The sequence below is a fragment of the Lissotriton vulgaris genome, chromosome 3_1, assembly GCF_964263255.1.
Source record: "Lissotriton vulgaris chromosome 3_1, aLisVul1.2, whole genome shotgun sequence".
NCBI lineage: Eukaryota > Metazoa > Chordata > Amphibia > Caudata > Salamandridae > Lissotriton > Lissotriton vulgaris.
Window position 1 is genome coordinate 1,205,568,526 of NC_141689.1, and position 23,130 is coordinate 1,205,591,655.

General features: G+C 46.1%; 1 protein-coding gene across 1 annotated transcript in view; it reads left to right on the forward strand.

The window, feature by feature from the left end:
• The first annotated feature begins 943 nt into the window (after positions 1–943).
• LOC147727645 (N-acetylneuraminate-9-phosphate synthase-like) overlaps positions 944–23,130 on the forward strand; it is a 103,185-nt gene continuing 80,998 nt past the window's right edge. Inside the window, exon 1 of the mRNA XM_086961659.1 lies at positions 944–1,169. Coding sequence (XP_086817785.1) covers positions 1,038–1,169 — 132 coding nt within the window. The 5' untranslated portion in view covers positions 944–1,037. The remainder of the gene's footprint in view (positions 1,170–23,130) is intronic.

Genomic DNA, 23,130 nt, shown 5'->3' on the forward strand with positions numbered 1-23,130 from the left:
TAGTAAGGGCCACTGCAATTATGTTGCAGGAGACGGCATAATTATGCGGCAGGGTGGAGTAAATTACGCAGCAAAAAAGGCAAATTACGCGTATAATGTGGCACATTTTGTGACCTTACTACTTTATTATCTAATATGATTTTCAAACGTGTTAACATTGTCTGGGTATTGGCTGCACCTCATTAGTACCAGGTTAACCAACTATAGCAACAAAAATGTAACTTGTCAACCTTTACAAAGGACCTTCCACAGCTCTGCAACGCATTGTGCTGCATTTGCAGTACTAGAAACACAGACTCATGTGTTGTTAAAACCTGCAGATTATGCGGCACATGACTGAGTACGTGGCATATGCCGCAAATCTATAATTATGCAAAAATCGCCGTGGTCGCGCAATTGCATAAGTACCGTGGCCCCGGGTACAGTGCGTTTCAGAAATGTACTGGTATCTTGAGTGTGAACACAAAAGACAAAAACAAACAAAAGTTGAAAGGTCACAGCCCTAAAGAGAAGGTATGAAGAAGGATGTATGTGCTAGTATTACTTAGATAAAAAATGGTCCCTGCTGATGTGACGAAACATTTTCGGATGTTAAGTAATACATATTACCGCTGCATAAATAACAGCAACATTAATGAAGGAGGGTTAGGGTGACTTTTTTGGTCAATTGAAAGCCCTGGCAGAAGGGTAAAGGTTTCTTCTGACAAGAATATATATTATATTGCACAGTGTATTAGAAACTCTGTAGAAGGGTATATCCAACATGCAGTCGTCAGCATTCTCTATAATTGCAACCAAAAAACAATCAACGAGTGCATTAACAAAATGTATTGGCAGATTGAGGGAGGAAGGTGTTTAAATATTCATAACAGGTGATTGGCTGGCCAGGGAATGACGCACATGCCTCCTTGTCTTTATCTATCAGACGTGCCAGTGGGTGCGTCCTCCTTCCCTGCCAACTCTCCCTGTGGCGCACAGTTACGAGGCTGGGCATTATCACGACATTGGGCATACCTGTCCCTAAACAGTGATAGGCGATGCCTCTGGAATTCGAGCTATGTCCAGGCCGCTTGATTGGTGGAGACCACCCATGCTTCATCATCGCAGAGATCGGTCAAAACCACCAAGGCGACCTAGAGACAGCCAAGAAAATGATCAAAATGGCCAAGGTAACTAAAGTGTGTGCGAGGGGAGGGGAGGAGACAAAGGGAGACAGAGGAAGGGCGTGGGGGATGAGGTACAGGGAAAGGAAGAATAACTGAATGGACATTATGAGACAATTAGGGATCACAAGGCTAATGTGGCAAAATTGGGAGAAAAAAATGACTGAGCAATGGCAACCAGCAAAGATAAGGGATTGGTGGGGGCAGGGCCAATGTTTAGAGGTTGGGCTTTCTGTGGGGAGGGTCTTTAACAAGAAAGAGAGACATGGGATGCAGTTGCGAAAGAGTAGCAGGGTGTTCTTGGAATTATAGGTCAGGGACAAAGCCACATGTGGCGTGTCCTTCAAGTAGAGGGCTGCTAAGTGTTTTAGGGGCTGCAAGTGGATGTATACGCCACACAGTTCACCCAATGAGATTTTCATGCCTCTGGTCATGTGCTTAGCTGGCAGATCAGTCAATGTGTAAAGCACTATATATCTTCAAAATTCATTCTCATAGTCAAGCAAATGTTTTAGTTCTGGGTCTAAAGTAGAATGGGAAATTTCAGTTGCGAGACCTACATTCCAAATATACTCTGAAATTTAGAACTAGCAATCTTCATACCCATTCAAAGATAAAAACTAGGGGGCACATTAGGATGGCGGCCATTCTGTCATAACAAGGGACCGCCCGCCATAATGGGGGGGGGGTCCCGTATTTGCCATTAGGATGCGCCCACCACAGTGGCGGGCGCATCCTGCATCCTTAACATTGTGGCGGGCGGTGAACTCAGCACCGCCCGCCACAATGCCAGGGAGGTATGTTGTGCACTTCCATGCACAACATGGCAGGCACTGCGCAGTGCCTGCCATGTTGTGCATGGAACTGCAGGGGGGTACCATAAGTACCTCCCATGTGCACCTCCCAGAGTCCCTGGGGGCCCGCAACGGGCCTCCAAAGCAGACTCCACATGCCTTTCCATGGCGGCATTGCATCTGCTGAGACACATTCTAATTTGGCTGGCAGTGTCTATTAGACACCGCCACCCTATAGAACCCTTTTCCGCCTGGTCGACATGTCGATCGGGCGGAAAAGTGGCGGACCGTCTTTCCGTCCGCTGCGGACCCCCCAGCCATGATAATATGGCGGGGGGTCATTTCTGCACAGATGGTGGGCGGATCGCCTCTGCCGGGCTGGCGGTGGCTGCCGCCGGGCCGGCGGAGGCGATCCGCCCGCCATCCTAATGGGGCCCTAGGTGTTTTTCCTGTAGATGCCAAACTGATTCCAGTAAGCAACTCATTCGTAACAATAAAAATATTCTTTGCCCTTGCAAAATGTCATGTACCTCTCTCCTCAGTGCTTTGATCTCACTAGTTTCCCCTAGACTTGTGCACTGCAGATGTATGATCCGAACACATCCCAAAAACTTTCTAATTGTTTCCTGTTCCTTAATCCACAGATGTTTTACCAAAATCATCTATATGATTCTGTTTAAAAATGTTCTCTAGTATCACTATTTTTTTTATTTCAATTCATCCTGACCTCTTCCACCAGGACTCATCTTATAATAATACGCAGCGTTTCCAGTTATTACCTCCGAATAGAAAAAGGGAGGCCAACTAATTGAATTGAATTGAATTGAAGAGGTTCTTGTATAGCGCATGGCTACTCGGAAGCATCCCAGCGCTTGATGTTGAACAGAAGGGTATTTAACTATATTTCTCTACATGATCATTTGTTCTCATAAAAACAAGTATAGGGAGAGAGCTCATGAAGGTCTTTCGAAGTACTTAAAAGTATGCTTTGAACACTTTAACTTGTTTTTATAAATATTTTCAGAGGTCTTTGCGTTGCTCTGACTCCCTTCTCCTGGCCTTCTGTAATGTCATGGGCTTGAACTGATCAACTGAAAAGTCTATGAAAAGTAAATCTGCCAAAATCTTTGACCTTTATGAGCAGGGTTTTCAGCCACTTGGATTCTTTTAAAGTGCGGCACTGGCCTTGTTTAAGGGTATAACTGTAGAAAAAAGTCATTGAAATGTGCATGTCTGGTGATAATACAATAAAAATAAAAATCAAAAATTAAGGAAAGCCTTTAAAAAGCGAATGGTGGACAATTTCCCAAATAGAGGTTACAGTTGAGTCACCCCAAAGTTCTAATGACAGGAAGTTTCCTGCAAGTGATACTGGGCTCAAGGAAGTCACCAGACTGGCATTGAACAAGGAATTCTAGAATGCAATGAAAATAGAAGAAAGTGTCACGGTCTGCAGGTGAGGTGAAGGGAGACGACTACCCCACCCCAGAAATGCTGAGATCCAAGCCCCTTCAGAGCTGCGTTGGCCATAGCTACTTACTTTACCTGCATGAGAATCCCATAAAAGCCGTTTCAGTGGACAGAGGGTAGTAATTGAGCGCTAAAAACCAAAACACATAGGGCATTCAAGTAGCCATGTACAGTACCAGAAAGAACCATATTAGCAGTCAAACTAAGAGGGAATCTAGATACCAATCAATATTGGAGCTCCGCACAGAAGGCATCACTCAACCCAGTGCACTGCGACAAGATCACGAGGACAACGGCATAAACGCTCTCCAAGGGCTCTACTGTTAAATTTAAAGTAAATTACCAATTCATGGCAACTAATAAAGTAAAGGGGAGATATTTACTGGAAGAGCTTTGGTAGCCCCAATCCATTGCTTCATCTTCTAAAATTGGATCCCATACCCAGTGTCCCCTAGCAAAGTTAGTTACACCCCAGTGACCCCCAGACCTTCAACCCTTCTTCTTTCCATGAGTAGCTTGTGCAGAATTTCATAAGGCTACGAAGCTATATAAAGTTTTCAATTTTTTTGTAAGGTGGAATGCTCCAACAATGTTTAACCCTACCGCAGTTTCCACCAGTTTCATACATTCCATGTTCTGTTTGCACTGCAGTTATGGTAATGTATTTGAAGGTGTTATTTGCTTTACTATTCACACATTGTTCAATACAACCTCTTTAGGAGAAGGCAAATATTAGGTTTGCAAACCTTTACAGGCTACTTATACTTTTCAAACCCACTACAGGTTTTAAATACCAAGTTAAAAAGCACTTCCGATTCAGAACACAGCAGGTGATTTAACCATTAAACCGTAAGTAATAGTCAGAAAAGAATTCGAGGGAAGGCAGATGACTCACCATCAAAACACCTTCTGCTCCCTTCTCTTTTTCTGTTTTTAATTCAAATGTAATATCTCTAACTCGTAATCTTCTGGAAGGCAGTGTGCACCACTACAGCTCTTCCCAGTTTAACACATTGTGTTAGTAGGTGGCAGCTTATACCAAAGAGACAGATGGTGGTGTCCCAAAGATTTCTAAGACTTGGGGTCTACGCCTAAATCCCACAGAGCTATTGAGAAAATGCCTAGTAAATGCTGTTATAGCACAAAACTCTAACTTAAATTCCAGACACTCTACCAACAATATAGGACACTTAGCAATGCCCAGTTCCTCATATAGTAACACTATTCCCCTAACCTTAATTTGTAAAACAATATAAATATCTATCTATTGCAGTGACCCAAAGTACTTCTTAGAGCTGACCACTGGCGCGGCTGAATACCACGGTTGCCTCGATTAGCTTCGATCTTGTGAATCTTCCTTCCACCACACACCCTAAACTTCCGATCTCTTTGCCTCCCTCCGGCTGGTTCTTTTTCATCTCTTTTTTTCCGCCTTGTGCACTATTTACCTTTCTCTTCCTTCTTTTATCTCCCTTTTCTGCCCTCCGCTCTCCTGCCCTGGATCAAAGACTGATCCCTACAAATAAGGAGAAGCCCCCAACAATGTGTGCGGGGGCCCATGACTTGCTACAGCCTTGACAAATGAATCACTGTGACGACCTGCAGTAGAGAATTGACTGCATCCATCTACCGAGCTCCTGTGCAGCCTGTGTGTGCAAACATGAGACACCGAGCACAGAGAATTGAGCAAGCATGCTAGTGAATTAAACAGAACTGGGGCAGGTGAGGGTGCATCTACATTTGCACGACTGGCTTAGTTACCTGCCGGGGATCATTGGTTCTTGTCCCAGCTTTCGAAAAGGCGCCTGACCTAAAAGTGTGTAATTCTGGGTATATATATATTTTTCTCCCTGTGCCTCAAATTGTAAATATATGTAATATAAGTTAAATATATGTAAAGGGGTGTGAAAAAGCTTTAGAGTGTTCTATCCAAACCTCACATTCCCATCCCCCTTCGCATTCAGGGTTGTGTATCTGAACCACTCTTGAACACACACACACACATACTATACCTTTCAATAAGCAGTACCTTATTTTTGAGATGCTCCGGCTGCAATAAAAACAATTTCTCTGTAAAGTGCTCTGCCGCTCGCAGGAGTTAGACTCAGTGAACCTCAAAAATCTAAAACAGAATAAACGCAAGGCTTGGCCCTCGCCACTCCAGTGCCCTCCATTCAAGACGTGAGGAATTCTTCACCCGGTTCCCAGCAGGGCTGGGAATGGACGCAGTGTTCATTCGGGAGCTCACAAATTGGGTGGGAGGAGCAAAGGGGTGGAGCTCGAGGGTGGAGTCATGCAGGGAACGGAGTCATCGTGAGGGATAGTGCCATGCTTAGGAGCCGAGCCAAAGAAAGTCATTCTTTGGCAAGACAAAGCACGCATTAGAAATTGGCACAAAAGAACAGTAGAAAAGTAGGTTAAAGAGGTTCTGGCTTACTTTAGCGAGCACAGACAGTATTCATTCTAAGCAGTTTAGGGTTTAGTGCGCCTGCTTCAGAGATTATTGTGTACACAGCAAGTCTCAAGGCGTGATATGTGTAAATAAATTCAGTACTTATCGCACTTGCTGGCCAGACCTATGAGTAATCTCTGATCACAGCACTGTAGTTTAGAAGGTGATGCGATTTTTGGACGCAGAGAATCTACAGCTACGGTGGGGGTTCTTTAACCCTAAAGATTGGATTAGGTAAGGTCCACACAAGTGCAAGGGTCTAAACACTGGGAAGGTCGGGACAGACCCCGAGTGTCATAAATATGTGGGTTTCCCAAAAACCCTAACGACGATTTCAGACGCCGGATCTGCTTGCATAATCCTAGTGCAGGGCCGTCGAAGTGCAATTTAGCTTGTAAAACAACAATTGTAGTGGATTACCATCGTTAGGTTAGGCATTTGTAATTATTTGTGGTGTGTATAGCACGTGCCACATCCGACAGTGCTCCCCTGAGCTGCACTAGGCGTTGTAATAACTTGGGTACAGTAAGTTAATGGTATAACGATTTTAGAACGCTATATAAAGTTGTTTGCAATAGAGTCGCGTTTAGTAAACACCGTACCCAGAATGCTGTGCAAATCATTACGATAGCAGGCGTAGAATTAGCACTGAACTGAAAAAATATAAGGTAGAACTGAAAAAATATAAAATAACATTAGCTTGCACGGATTGGGGCATTGCATACGGACAAAGACATTCTGAAAATCTTTATTCTTCCCAACTTTTGCTAATTTTGTTTGAGTTAGAGAGTCTCTCTTTTATCTGGGGATTCTGCTGGAGAAAAAGAAAGGAAATTCATTGCATAATCTTGAAAGTCATAAAAAAACAGTAACCTTGCGAAATTCGCAGGCACATACCAGTTAATTTTAAAGGTATATTTTTTTAAAGAATTCCAGAGGATGGACATTGACGTTTTTGAACCTGGGGGCATAGTAGCAAGAACCTCGTTACAATTATCAGTGTTTTAGCAGCAGGAAACTGCCGCTAAAACGGCGATAATGGTCTTGCTAATATGCGTTATAGAAGTCCAATGGAAGCCCAGGTTAGATGTCCTGCACATCTAACCTGGGCTTCCATTGGAATTCTATAACGCATATTAGCAAGCCCATTATCGCTGTTTTAGCGGCAGTTTCCTGCCGCTAAAACGGCAATAAATTTAACGAGGTTCTTGCTAATATACCACCTAGTCCTTATGCAAGCAAATCTAGCAGCAGAGGGATTAAGGGGCGTATCAACAAGGTGTTGATAAAAAATTATCGCCGCTTTTACCGCCGTTTTCGCACAAAAATTGGCGATAATTTTATCGCTATATCAGCAAGGTCACGCTATCACGTGAATCCTCGCTTTAGCGCCCTTGCCCGTAAAGCCCTCTTTTACATCTCTACTGAGATGCAAAGTGGGCGTTCCAGCTCAAAATAACTGGAGAAATGTTGCTAACCGACATTTCTCCAATGATCAATGGGCACGCTAACAAGCATAGCAATAAGAAAAGTAGCGCTAACCTTGATTATCACTACTTTCCTTATGCCTGCTTTTAGTTGGACTTAGCCATGATATCTAATGGAAGGTGAATATCATGGCTGAGTCTGCCCTGCCCTATCAACAAGCTATCGCCAAACGTTGTGCGATTATCGCTGTATTTCCAGCGATAATCGCACAACTGGCAGCTTGCGCCTGGAATTTTATCGCTTTTGAGATAAGCATTGCTAATAACACGCTATCTCAGCAATAAAATTCAGCGATAGCCGGCGATAATTATCCTAGCGCTAAGTGCGCTTCGCGATAATTATCGCCGGTTGTTGCTGATATGCCCCTTAACCTTTTGACATTGAACTCCTCTCCTTCAGTAACCGCGGGGCATATTATTGAGGAACAGCGTTAAAATTATTGCAGCTTTAGCGGCAGGAACCTGATGCTAAAACTGCGATAATGTGCTTGATAATATGCCGTAGAGAATTCCAAGAGAAGCCCATGTTAACACCATAACATGGGCTTCTATTGGAATTCTGAAGGGCATATTATCAAGCCCATTATCGCTGCTTTAGCGGCAGTTTCCTACCGCTAAAGCGGCGATAATTTTAACGCCGTTCCTTGAAAATATGCCCCCACCTTTCTCAGCCTCCTTTCTGATCACAAAAATAAGGAACGCATCGTGTTTTCCTACAGTCGACTAATATATGAAATAATATTTCAGGCGAATAGTGATAAACCAAATCCTTTTCTAGAAAGTTGGTTTGGGGGCACTTTAATGTACACAAAGCTCTTTTTCAGTATATCTTTCTTTTTTCTTTAACCCCTTCCCTGCTGGTGACGGAACATCTCCGTCATCAGCCGCGGTCGCGCTGTGCTGATGACGGAGCAGTTCCGTCACGGCCCGCTCGGCACGCCTGCGCGGCGCGGATTTTGCGCCTGCGCTGAGCATTCTATTGAGCGGACGGGGCCGTGACGGAACCGCTCCGTCATAAGCACAGCGCAACCACGGCTGGTGACGGAGCGGTTCCGTCACCAGCATGGGCGTGCCGCGTGCCCCCCGCCCCCTTAGCACTGCGGCGGAATAGCCGCCGCAGTGAAGGGGTTAATTAGGAATAGGTTCTGGATCATGCTGAAGGCATGACAGGTAGCTCTCCAAAGACAGTTTACAGAAATAAAAGACAATTTGCAATAAATGCATAGAGCTGCTCTGAAAGAACTCATGAAATCGGGTGACCAGACGTCCCGGATTAGCCCGGACAGTCCCGGGTTTTCACCAGCTGTTCCGGCAGGGTTCGGCGGTTGGCTGAAACCGGTGAGAGGCACTTTTTGGGGTGTTCTAAAGCGGTGCTAATTATAGCAGCTGTTATAAGTAAACAATTTAATTATTAGGTCTTATTTTTGTTGTAGAAAATACATTTTCATTTATTTCCTAATGCATCTTCTGTGATCCTATGTTGATGACATCGTCATTTTGTGCCATTCCGTGGATGAAAAAATGGCGGTGCTTCTTTGACTTTGACTTTGGTAGTCCTTCTTCTATTTTCCCCAAATGTCTCGGTTTTTTTTTCGTTCTCAAGATCTGGTCACCCTAGCATGAAGGTCAGAAGTACAGTTGGTTGGGATGGGCCATGATTTGGCTGCATGAATGTGTTTAGTTGGACACCTTTGATAAATGTAAGTACTTAAACAGATTAAATAAAGAAGGGGCTAGAGGGGAGGGAACAGCTTTACCTGCCAGCAGTGCTACATTGACTGCCCATCAAAATGTTCCCGCGGAAAGGCTGTCACCTTCTTCCAGTAGAGACCGACGGAAATTGGAGCTCAATGCGCCTTTAGCCTTGTCTGGGTGAGCGGAGGTGGGATAGAGGAGAGCACTAGACTTTGCTGCCACCTGGCGGAAGTTTCCTGCACCGCTCAAACCACGCAGATTTTCCCTGAACTGTTAGGCTCCCGCAATAAAGCCATTTAAATCATCCCAGATTATTGTTTACTGTAAAAGAATGTGTTTTTGTTTCCTTACCTACCTGCGAAATACCGAGATAGTTTATAAAAAAGTAACTATACAATTAAATAAATATTCAAGGTCGCATTTAACGACCATAGAAAGCCTACGCATTTTAGAATGCACAACACGATTTCTAAGAACATAAGTGGATCGAGGGCATCTAATTATTCACAAGGAGGGACGTTATAGGAAGTGGTGCAACTTGCCTATTTTACCCATTATTCCAATACAAATGACCAGTCCTTATTGCCTGCAGGTGCATGCAGTGACTCTTAATTAAAACAGTGGAATTGAAAGGCCTTCATTTGACGACAATAGAGTGCAAGTGGGGCAATAATGCTTGGTATAGACTTTCTGCTCCAAAATTCGAAGGCTTGTCTCCTTTTGTGGTGTCGCGCTCTAGCCTACGGCCGTCAACGCGATGACGCGTTGCGCACGTAGCTAGAGCGTGAGATGCGCGCATGTGCAGTAGTAGAACTTTGAAGGCGCGAACTGAGTTAACGGCAGATAGCGGCCGGAGCAAGTCAAGGTTAGACGCTCGGCGCTCTATGGGAACGATAATTTGTTGTGAACTGAATAAAACCCATTGCAACTTCAGCCTAGTCTCTGTGCACTGTGTTGGGGCAAAGAACAACATTACAGTGGCGACGAGGACTGGGAGCATCCCACTGTCTCCACACTGCCTCACAGAAGATCGGCGGCCTGAGCACCAGACAACAAATTCCAGACCAGTGTGCACCATGTACGTGTAGTGGTGCTTTTTCGAACCATAGAGCGTGGCAGCAGCAACTAACCTGCACAGTGAGCTGAGGTGTGCTTCCTCTTCACGCAACCAGGCAAAGGAAAATCGCAGATCCCTGAAGCAAGGTCAGTGCAATCCCGGAGTGCGGAGGGTCCTTCAGCCAGTACCCTGGCAGCGAAAGGAGACGCCCTGAATACAGAGGAAGGCGAACAATCCCTCAGCCTCGCTCAAAGTACCATTAACGGCACACCAGGCAGCCCCAGAGGCCCAGGAGATTCCACAGTAGGCTTGGGGCCCCCAAGGCAGCCCGAGAAACCAGCCAGGGGCACACAGGACTGTGCACGGCATGGCCAACCAAGCATCGGCACTGACGGCTCCCGTCCCCTTCCTACCCAGACCAGGCGAACCCCTTATGAAATGGGAAGACTGGAGGGAGTACTTCAGAAACTACGTAGAAGCCTTGGAGGATGAGAATGGGGAACCATATCCCCCTGCACGAAAAAAAAGGTTGTTACTGCACAACCTAGGCCCGGAGGGTGTACGTGTGTTTGCGAACATTGTGCCAAAAGAACGTGACGCAACAGAAGATGACGTCTTCAAGAACGCATTAGAAGACCTAGATAACCACTTTCGTCCGGCGGTCTGCGTATCCATTGACCGTTATAACTTCCCGCAAAGGAAATAGGAAGCGGGAGAATCGATTGATGACTACGTGGCAGCTTTGCGACGTCTGGCCATCACTTGCCAGTATGGGCAACTTCAAGACGAGTATATCAAGGACCAGATTGTTATGCACACAACCAACAAGTCCGTCCAGGACAAACTTTGGGCGCAAAGTGAAACCTCGCTTAAAGACGTCATTGCCATGGTGAAGAAGGCAGAGTTGTCCAGGCGCTGCGCTGACGCCGCCAAAAGGGAGAACGCGCAAAAGCAAATGGTTAACAAAATCGACGACGCCTCAGCGGCCTACAGGCAAAAAGGACCCACAGGAGAACAGAGGCATGAATCGAGATGGCCAGGGAAGCAAACTGGGCCAGGACGGCAAACCACAGACAGCAAGTTTGCATGCTACAGGTGCGGAAGCACGGCCCACTCAGCTCAGGACAAAAGGTGCCCGGCGTTTCGCGCCAGATGCGCGTTCTGTGGCCTGGTCGGCCATTTTGAGAAGGTGTGCCGCAAGAAGGGGAAGAAGTCCATGGTTAAATGCATGGAATCTACACAGTTGGAAGCGGAAGCAGGAGAAGATCCGGAGGATGAAAACTGGGTTCTGTGTGTGGATGGACAAGTGCTGGATGTCACTGGCAAACGCTCAGACAAGCCACGCACGGACATGTTCATTGGAGGGGTAAAAGTGCACGTGGCGGTGGACTCAGGGTCCCCTTGGACAATAGTACGACAATCTATTTGGGAGGAGGACTTTGTGCCCAAGTTAGGACCGAAGCTACACACACCAGACATCCGTCCCATCTCCTACACCGAAAATGCCATCCCCATTGTGGGTTTCCGACCCCTGATGTTTGACTTCAGAGGTAGAACAGCCACCTGCAAGCTGTATGTGGCGGAGAAAGGACCCTCAGTACTTGGGTGGAGAGACGCTGGAGATTTAGGGATCAAGTTAGATCCTGGTGGCAAGGAGCAGATCCTGCTGACAGAAGATGGCCAGTCACCCCAACGAGAAGAACTAAAACAAGCCTACCCCAATGTCTTCGGAGGTACGGTGGGAAAATTGGACAAGTTTGTACACAAAATACTGCTCAAGGAGGGAGCCCGCCCGGTTTCGCACAAAGTCAGGAACATTCCCATCTCCATAAAAGAAGCCGTACAAACAGAACTCCAGAGATTAGAACAACAAGGGATCATCGAGCCGATAGATAGTTCCGAATGGTTGGCCCCGTTGGTTGTCGCCAAGAAACCAAATGGAAATGTCCGTCTATGTGTGGACTTACGCGAACTCAACAAGTGCCTGATAGTGGAAAAGTTTCCTCTTCCGAGGATCGAGGAAATGTTAGCGAAAACGAAAGGAGTCTCATGGTTTTCCACCATTGACCTCACATCGGCGTATCACCAAATCGACCTGCACCCAGTGAGCAGGAAATACACCTCGTTTATCACACCATTTGGGTGCTATCAGTTTCGCCGCATGCCCTTTGGTTTGGCCTCGGCGGCCGCCGTGTTCCAGAGCCTGATGCATCGTCTATTCAAAGACTTACCAGGAGTCCAATATTTTCAGGACGACATCCTTATAATGGGAACCGATCAGATTGACCACGACAGCAAACTGACCAAAGTGCTCACTGTACTGCAAGACAAAGGCCTCACGGCAGAGTGGAGCAAATGCAAGATAGGAATGTCATCCGTCACTTACCTAGGACACGAGATTGGGAGTCAAGGCATATCGCCCAAACGACAGAATGTGAGGGCCATCAATGATGTGAGAGCCCCCGTCAACAAGGAAGAAGTTCGGTCGTTCCTCGGAATGGCCGAATACTACAGTGAATTCGTAAGACACTTCGCCACCAAGACGCATAAGCTTCGCCAGCTCATCAGAGACAAATCAAAGTTTGAGAGGGACGAGGAAGCGCAAGGTGAATTTGATGGACTGAAGAAAGACATCAGTGAAGCAGTGCCTTTACAGGGCTATGACCCTGCAGGTAGCACCATCCTCACGACGGACGCCAGCGACAAGGGGTTGGGGAGGGTGCTCGCTTAGGAAAGAGAAAATGGCACACTGGAAACAATTAGTTTTGCATCTCGCGCCTTGTCCCCCACCGAACAAAAATATAGTGTCATCGAAAAGGAAATGCTGGCAGTCACATGGGCCATGGGAAAGTTTAGGCAATTCATCTGGGGCACCAGGTTCAAACTGCAAACCGACCACAAACCATTGGTCAAGGTCCTGACGTCGTCTGGCCACGACACAGCCACACCGCGCATTGCAAAGATGACGCTCAAACTGTTGGACTACACGTATGACGTGGAGTATCTACCAGGGACGCAGAACAGAGTGGCAGACTACTTAAGTAGAGCTTCCGCCATGGAAGATGCTCCAGACACCTCGCCGGACACAGACGAGATGGTAGCGGACATGGCCGACGCGGAGGCGACAATAAGCAAACAGGAATGGGCCGAGGCGTACAAGCAGGACTGTGAAGTAGTAGAAGTCAAGTGATATCTCACCTCCGGTTGGCCTGACAAGAGGAACCTGAAGGCAGAATTGAGAAAATACTATGAGATTCGGGAAGAGTTGTCGTTAAGTGACTCTGGCATATTCCTATACCGAGGAGACAGAGTGATACCTCCAGGGACCTTAATCCCCGTACTGTTGAAACAACTCCACGAGGGGCACCTTGGCATCGTAAAGACGAAAATTAGAGTGAAACTGATGTACTGGTGGCCAGGTATGGACAGTCAGATAGAAAGGCAAGTAAGAGAATATGTTCAGTGCCAAGGAGCTGACAAAATACTCAGGCCACTGAGGCCCGCACTGGGAGAGTTTGACCGTCCCCAGAACCCGTGGGAGGATATTGCAATAGACATCCTAGGACCAGTGCTTGACAACAGGGGCATCAACAAATACCTGTGCGTGGTCATAGACAAATACTCCAAATGGCCCGAGATAGATATACAGGAATCCATGGACACAGACACAATACTAAAATTCCTCACCACACTGTTCTTGAGAGAAGGAATACCAAAGACCATACTGAGTGACAATGGACCACAGTTCGTCTCAGACAAATGGGTCAAGTACATGGCAAGGAATGGAATAAAATCCAAGCATACGGCGATCTATCATCCGGCCTGTAATGGACAAGTGGAACGGTTCAACCGAGTACTGATGGGGTCGATACAAGCCGCCATAATGCAAGGCAAAGATTGGGAGACTGAAGTCCAAAGCATGGTGTGGGCATACAGGATTACCCCGACAGTACTAGGATACAGCCCTTTCTAGATCTTAAGGGGCCGTTTCCCCTTCACGAGAGACAATGTGGTGTGGAGAGAGAAAACTGTGACCAGCAAATGGTCTCCTGCGGTGGTACAGCACAATTTGGAAAAGGCTCAAAGGGTGTATGCTGCTCACTACAACAGAAGACGCAACACCAAAGAGGTCTTGCTGGAAAGGGGGGAATGGGTCAGGGTCAAACTCCCTACTCTTCAAAAGAAAGGAGAAAGCAAGTATAGTCAACCCTTACAAGTTAGAGAAGTGCGTGGTAGAGCAGCATTACTAAGCGATGGCAAAGTGTGGTCCCAAGACCGCATGGCAAGAGTCAACAGGATCATGAAATGGCCGGAGGTCAAGACAGAAGAACCGGAATGCGGAGGAGAAATGGAGATACATGGAGGTGAAACCATCAAGGAGGAAGAGCTCACGGAAAGACACGAAGAAGGAAATGGAGAATCACAAACACCAGCGGAGGCGGGAAACAACGAAGTCCCGACTGAAGACACAGAGAGCAGCAACCAGGTGGGCACTAGGAGTATCTCCGAGGGGAGCAGCAGTGAAGAACTCAACCTGGTAAGGCACACCCGCATGGGGAGGACAGTAACCCTGCCTTCCCGCTTTAGAGACTACGACATGAGTGGACATTGAGTTAGGACCCAGAGTATGTTATTGTTTGATAAAGAAGGGGGAGATATGTGGTGTCGCGCTCTAGCCTAAGGCCGTCAACGCGATGACGCGTTGCGCACGTAGCTAGAGCGTGAGACGCGCGCATGCGCAGTAGTAGAACTTTGAAGGCGCGAACTGAGTTAACGGCAGATAGCGGCCGGAGCAAGTCAAAGTTAGATGCTCGGCGCTCTATGGGAACGATAATTTGTTGTGAACTGAATAAAACCCATTGCAACTTCAGCCTAGTCTCTGTGCACTGTGTGGGGGCAAAGAACAACATTACACCTTTCTCTGCTTTTAGTTAAAGATGTCTGACCTTTTTCAAAAGACGGTATTTTAGATAACGTGATGCCGCTTCTATAAGTTGTAATATGAAGTGACAGGCTCCTCGGATTCTGAGTAGCACTTAAACCGATCTGCCCAGTACAATATTTCATAGACTGTTACACTATCCTCCTTGGTAAAAAATAATAATTGAATTCAGTCAATTGCTTTACTGGTGCTTGAGCATCCAGATATGTTTTGAACAGTGCTTTATATGGAAGAAAAATAGTGCAGGTACTCATTTAAATGTGGCGAGTGGGCGGGGCTTGGGGCGGGGCTTAGGAAAAGTCATGCCGATATTTCTTGACTTCTATACTACTTGCCAGCACGTACCAAGACGCGAGAAATGTCTTTCAATAAACAAAGAAGGTTTGTTTACTCCTTACACAACGTAGCCAAACGCAGTGATATTTTAACATTTCCTTGTTTTTTTAATATTTGCAACATCTATATTGTTAACTGCTGTTGCTTGGCACAATACTACATATTCTCGAGGGACACAGAAAAAAGCAGACCTGCACACACAACCATTCAACACATTTCCTTTAAGATACCTTTCAAGATGTGTCTCTACTCTCTCCCCCTTTCTCTCGCATTTATCTCACACAAATCAATCACAGGCAAGCAGACAATCATAAGCAGACACTTACTCAAAAGAATGAGATGTGATTAAAGCCATTTGAACCTGGTTACCTCCCACGACTTTCTTAATAGCGCTGTCACCGGGTTGCCTCAATCTCTTTGTTTGCAACACAGCATGATGGTGAACACCCCGACGGTATGCAGATGAGCCCAAGCTGAATAGTCCAGCAGGGGCTCGGCTCAGGTTCACAGAAGTGCCTTGGCCGTCAGAGACAGGCCGCCAGCATCAGCGTTTAATGAGTACCGGTACTCTGCTCGGCAGTAAGAGAAGTGCCGGTACTCAGAGAGATAAAACGAAGAAGTGCCGGTACTCAGTACCTGTGAGTACCGGCCCATTTAAAGCACTGGTTTTGAAAAATGTATCAACTGATGCATGTCCCACTCTGTTACAGACACCCTTGAGGTCGATCTGGAAACTAGGACCGGGGCATAAAGAGGTCCCTGCAGCCCCTATGGGAACAGGAGGGGGTAACCCTGCAACCCCCTCTCCCCAACCCCCCAACACCTTCCTCCCTCACCTTATTCAGTTCTATTTACTATAACCTTTTGAAGCTACAACACTAAAGGGAGACACTAGTGATGAGATGTTTCAGACGATCGAAATCTTTCAAATCGAGTTTTATACAACGAAATCCTGTTCTATAATTTCATTAAAACGTCAGCCCCGTGGAAGACGAATAGGGAGAAGTGGTTCCGCACGCTAGGCAATTGGCCCCGTCCAATCGAAAATCCCCTGGAGTCCTCGCTTTTACGAAATGTAGTCCATGTGATTCCCGGGTATCTTGCGATTTGCCTAAAATGCAAAACCCTCTAAGCAGTGGCCATTTACGAGCCCCCTTGGAATGTATAAGAAGGTGACACTGGTACAGTCCGGGGCTCCATCTGAACAATGATAAAAGTAATAATAATAACACATAATTATAGAACCCCCAAGTTATTCATAGGAACCTGCCAGAAAGGCTGCCAAATATCGTAGCTGAAAAATGCTTGGTCTGGCTGGCCTTAATTCCATCTCTTGTCTCTTTCTTCTACCACTCTCCATGTTGAGTCTCTTTATTTCACCCTTGCAGGTTCTACTTCATCCCTACTTTCTTCCTTTGATGTTGTTTTCCTATCTTTCTCTTCCTCTTTCTTTCTACATTCTTCCTCTGCTGGACAAAGTCTGAGTTTGAAAAATAAACACTGGTTCTCAAACATGCATGCTGGGGCCCCCACCTGCAGCCATCTGTAAACAATGAGCACCACTGCTGTCATTTGAAGTAGGCAATACTTCTTTGTGCCTCCAGACCCTTGGATCTTGAAGGAAAGGATAAGCTTTGAAGGAAGGCCATGGTAAGGCGAAGAAGTTTTATGTAGCCTTTAAGATATACTTGTTGGCAGCAGGGAATTAGCTTTGGGGTGGGGGAGGTGAGGTGTGTCACCCTCCTAATATATGCATTTCAGTCAGTTATGGTGGTGAGGTGTCTGTTAGATTTCATCAGGATTTTATACTCACACAGACAAAATCGCACGCACAATCTCTCCCTCTCTGTTTGGAAAGACAAAAAATGTTGGTTATTTTATAAAATAATGTGCTTTCTCTCACTTAGGGACTGATCACGAGTTCGACAGTGTGCCCCCATGTGTGCATGCACCCCCTTTCTTGCACGGTATGGACTTAACAGTCCATCTCATGGAGGAAAGGTCTTTGGCGTTTGCATTGCAGCGCCCTTTTCAAAGGCATCGCCGTGGAAAAGTCAAAGGCCTGCCCACCAGAAGAAAACTCCTATTCTGGCAGGCGGGCGGCAGTTGAGTTTGGCGGTGCGGGGTGGTGGAATGCCACCCTGCACCATCACTGCCAAACTCATAATCAGCCCCTTAGTACACCTTCCAATTCACATTTCTCTCCCTTTCTGCTGCCTCTCTAGCTCCTCTAATGTGCCCTACTTGTCGTATAATGTATTTTACTAATATGTGCCAGCGCAATTGTTGGGTAATTGGAAGCTCACCCCTTCCCCCCAAATCTTACTCACCAAGTTATGACACTGGTTGTCACCAAATTATAATGTTGCATTTGTTTTGTCTAATCCATAAATGAAGCGAGTGAGTGACAGTCATGATCAACAGAGTAGAAAACTCCAATCGTCTGTACGCCTGGCTTTATTTTAAGGCCTTCACTATGAACTATACTGTAGGAAGCTGACTCTGTATATACTATGCCAAAGTAAGGTATAAGGTGCAGAGAGTCCGGGGAGTCCCCAGAGGTATAGCTGAGGCAACATTAGGTAAGTGCTAACAGCTCTCTTTGTGGTTGTGTGGGCGAGCAGTTAGGCTTATCCAGAGAGTGCATTAAGCATTTATTGCATTCATTCTATAAAGACTAGTGGCACACACTCAGAGACAGAATCCAAACCAATTGGGTAAGTATAATGACGTTATACTTGTATTTTATTTCTAGAACCAAGCAGGACTTGGTACAGGTAGGTAAAATATACTTTCAATTGTAGATCTTTACACAGAAATGCAATTAATGATGGATTTGCAGTTGTTACAGGTTTGTATCACTTTAAAATGCAGTTTGAATTACATAGTAATTAATTTTGAATTACATTTTAGTTACTTTTGGATTACTTTGAGTACTGGGGGTGGTATGCCTAGAACCACTCCTTAGGATCTCACAATACATGGTAAGTAAGACTTTTAATACTTTGCAGTTTAGCTCTCTTTTCTCCATACACATACAAACATCAGTTCAACACTTGGAACATTATAGTCCCAACATCTCATAACATGGGTTCATATGGGAGAAAAAGTGTTAGCAGTCTCTCAGGTATGTACAGGACTTATGAGTGGGAGTTTTGGGGGTTAGGACTAAGGTTCCCCAAGGTCTAGATGGGCACTTAAGTGGCACCACCAGCGGCACTGGGGCGTCTGGTTGCAGAGTGCAGAGGCCCAATGTTAGCCAAGGGGGCTAAGGGGGCCTTCGGTTAGGGGCCGCTGAGGCGCGAGCCACTCGGGTGTGGGAGTTGGCTCCTGGTGTTAAGGTCAGCACTTTAGGGGCCAACAATCAACAAAGGAGCAGCACCACCAGCAGCAAAAGGGTGGTGGTGCAGGGTGAAAAGAGGACGTCAGGGACCCTGTGTCGGTCAATGAAGACCTTCAGTTCGGCAAAGATGCGGCAGGCTCGGGCAGGGAGACGTCCTTAAGGCGACCATCAGCTGGAGAGGAACGTTGGGTTCTTGGGGATGTCTGAAGACCATCGGTAGGGTCACCCAAGGCCGTCGGGGCATCAGGTGGAGGGGTGTATTCTGGCATTGGGTTTTCTTACCAGCTCCGTTTGCGGTCCGCGGGACCCTTCAGGTTGAGGCTGCAGGAGTCGTTTTGAAGCTTGAGAGAGGTTGGGAACCATCAGATCCAAAGTCAGGATCACTGAGGAGACCTCCTCGTGGTGTTGGGTCACTTGAACTCGGGCAGTGGGCCTCGGGTGCAGAGTGGTGCAGAATCACGGAGTCACCTGAAACTGGATTCTGGGATTTGAGTCTTTGCTGAGAAAATCCAGTGCTCACAGGGGATAGAGTCTGTAAGGTGAGTGCAGGGCATGTCCTCCGGGTTCCGGGGGGCGTCTAGACACATCAGTTTCTTCGCTCTAGGCAGGTCGGAGTCAGGACAAGACGTTAGGTCTTGGGCAAAAGCAGTAGGTGTGCGCTTCTTCATGGGTCAGCACAGCTCTTCGGTCCTTCTTCTTTCTTCTTCAAATCTGAGGAGACAAGGTTCAGGGTCACTCCTAAATACTACATTTAGGGGCATGAAAGAGATGTGCAGGTCAGGACCAATGGGTCGATTCCTTGGGATGAGTACACCACCGAGTATGCCACCATCCAGTGAGAAAGGGGCATTAGCCTCTTCCTGATTCATTTGGTCTCCTCATGCTCAAGATGGAGGGAACTGAGATGTGTACTTCACCTCGCCTCAACCACCTGAGGGGTGGGGTTGGCAAAGGTGGGCACACCTCTCATCCTAGATCGGTTTTCCAGCCTATTCTTCCACCAAGAGTGGGGTTAGAACCATTGGGAGCCACTTGTTGGGGAAAGCAAATGGCAACAACAGCGAACAAAGGAGGCAGGCCTTTGAACCATCCCTTTTCGTGGACCCAGCCCATCCTGGGGGAGGAGGTATGACACCTATGCAGAATGGGCTTTGTTTCTGGACCCAGAGAGCGGACGCTCCCTACCATGGGGTCCAGAAACCTGTCTGGTGGTGGCAAATGGCGGGCACTATTCAGGAACCACACCAGGACTGGTCGCTTTTTAGGGGGCATCTCTATGATGCCTTCTATGTGCATTTTACACTAAATCCCACACTGGCATCAGTGTGGGTTTATTGTGCTGAGAAGTTTGCTACCAAACGTTCCAGGGTTCAGTGAAGCCATTATGGAACTGTGGAGTTCATAATGACTAACTCCCAGACCATATAATCATATGGCTTTACTGCATTTACAACATCTAAGAATGGATTTAGACACTTTAGGGCTACAGGGCTCAGGCCACTGTACCCTGACCTGGTGTCTAGTGCCCCCTGCTAGACGGGTGACTTACCAAGGCCACAGGCAGTGGGTTGCAGGCATGGCACTCAGGGAGGTGTGCCATTTCAACTCTTCACTTTTATCTGCACCAAAACATCCATGGTATGGGTGTTAGGGTGCAGTACCTCTAAGGGTAAATGTTACTAAAGACAATGGTCCCTAGACAACAATCAGAAACAAATTGATAAATATAGACTCAGTCAGTACTATATTCTACTGTCCAGCCGGACAGGAATTTAATATGCAATTGAAGTAAATCTTAAGGAATACAGAACAAACAATATAAGTGAGACACAAGCCTGCATCCAACTTGGAGAGAAAGGACATACAACATAAAGTAAAGAGTTCAGGCAAAAAGAGTTTGTTTGTGTAGAGTACATTTCAAATGAAACAAACAGAATACAAATGAGACACCATTATATATTACGCTAGACAGTTTGGTAAATGTATATGGTGAACAAAGTGTAGACGGCGTTTCGATCCCTTAATTAGATGCTGGGATCATCTGCCGGACATTTTAAATTAACATGCCTGTATACAATAATTTATATAGAGGTAAGTAGAGGAACGCCTAGACGAGGTAATGTGGCTGCAGCATTAAAAAGGTGCAGGGTGCACTTGCAGTGGCATTAACGTGGTAGGACAAGGTACTCTAAATTAGAATGGAAGAGGATGGCAAGCAGTGGCTCTGGTGATATGTGGGGGTCCACCGTATCATAGTGGGATGGCAGGAGTCTCAGAATAGGGAACAATTGAGCTTGCGATGGAGCCAAAATCAGAGGTGCAGGTGTACCGAGGTCGGCAGGAAGATTAGTGCAAGCTGCAGTTGTGGTCTTGGTTCAGACAATGAGCCAAGGCGGCGGTGCAAGTAGACCGGGGTGCTGCAATTGCGGTCTTGATTCTGACCGCGGGCCAAGGCGGGTGCGAAGAGGATGCAGGAACACCTTTTTAATGCTGCCGCCACTTTGCCACATCTAGGCGTTCCTCTTCTTACCTCTATATAGTTTATTGTATACATGCATGTTAATTTAAAAAGTCCTGAAGATGATCCCAGCATCTAATTAAGGGATCGAAACGCCGTCGACACTTTGTACACCATATACATTTCCCAAACTGTCAAGCCTAGTATGTAATGGTGTCTCATGTTGTATTCTGTTTGTTCCTTCTGGAATGTGCTCTACACAAACAAACTCTTTTTGCCTGAACCCTTTACTTTATGGTATACGTCCTTTCTCTCCAAGTTGGATGCAGGCTTGCGTGCCACTTATATTGTTTGTTCTGTATTCCTTAAGATTTACTTCAATTGCATATTAAATTCCTATCTGGCTGGACAGTAGAATATAGTACTGACTGAGTCTATATTTATCAATTTGTTTCTGATTGTTGTATAGGGACCATTGTCTTTAGTAACATTTATACATACCCAAGGTCCCTGACCATTTAATTTGGGTCCCCTTCTTTTCTATGTAGGACCTCTAAGGGTGGCACAATAGGGGCTGTAGCCCTTAGAGGCCTTCCCTGGTACAGGACCCTTGGTACCCATGCTACCCTTTACAAGGGTCTTACCTGTGGCCAGAGATGCCAAAAGGGGATACAAAGGTACTGCTTTGGGAAAGAACACAGGCCTTGGTAATCTGAAGGGCAGGGACCCAGGGCACATCAAGTCAAAATTGTATCATGTTTCAGGCAAAAAGTGGGAGGTAACCACGCACAAAGGGGCACTTTCCTACATGGTTGTTTAGATATTTCCTAAAGCTAAACCTTCTTTCTGATAAGATGCAAAAAATTCCATTTGATCTGTCAATGCATAAACACTCCTTCAATGCAGTTGCTACTCAAACTTTTTACATTGATTGAGCCCCTGCAATTCACCATGAAACTGGCTCCCATTCAGCGTGTGAAGTCTGCCAACTGTTGGTTCCAACTGCCTCCAAAGTAAAAAAGAAACCTTTACTGAAGCGTATTGACTTCGGAAAACCATTTTCTGATGCATGATGTCCTCAGTACTGCGGTTGTAGATTGTGTCATATGTTGAATTACCATACATGTGAGCTCCCCAAATGCATTCAGAGCTGGTTGAATTCTGCAGTCTAGACTTATATCTGTTGATAGACAGTTCACTCTTCATCATCATTACGGCCATCTTCATCACCTGGTGTTTTTTGAGGAGTGCAGGGCCAGTACTACCATGCACCAAGATGAGATAGCCGCTTGGTATGCAAAAGAATGCTGATGCCAAATAACAGCAAATGCCAGAATATTGTATTTTTAAGCTTATGAGAACAATCCAGATGCAAAATAGCATTTTGCTTGAAACAGAGAAGCCTCTCACCGTTCCTCAATGTGTTAATAAAACCATAACATGAGCCCCCAGAGAGGTATACTGATGTCCACTGCAGGCAAGGCTGATTTACAAATTCTAGTGCCTAAACTACAAGGCAGGTCACTTTAAAACATGTTGTCATTGTCATCATCATAATCACTATCATCGTTGTTGAACCTGGCCCTTTTTGTTTGGTTACCCCCAGGTATTTGCCTCTGTTGCTGAACCTGTTTCTGTTGGCATTAGGACTCTGTGCACTTTTTCCTTGGTAATCAGTGCTGAAAAGCGTGTGCACTCTCCCTAAAAATGGTACCATTGGCATATACCTGAATGGTACATTTCATTTTCAGATAGGCCCCTATTAATTATTACTATATGTATCCATATCCTATAAATTAAAGGCTACTAGTGGGCTGCATCACTCATGGTGATACACACTAAAGTAGCCTTTCAAAACATCTCAAACCAGCAACTATAGCCTGTAGTGCAGTTTTAAACTGCCATTTCGATCTGGCAAAATAAACATTTAGCC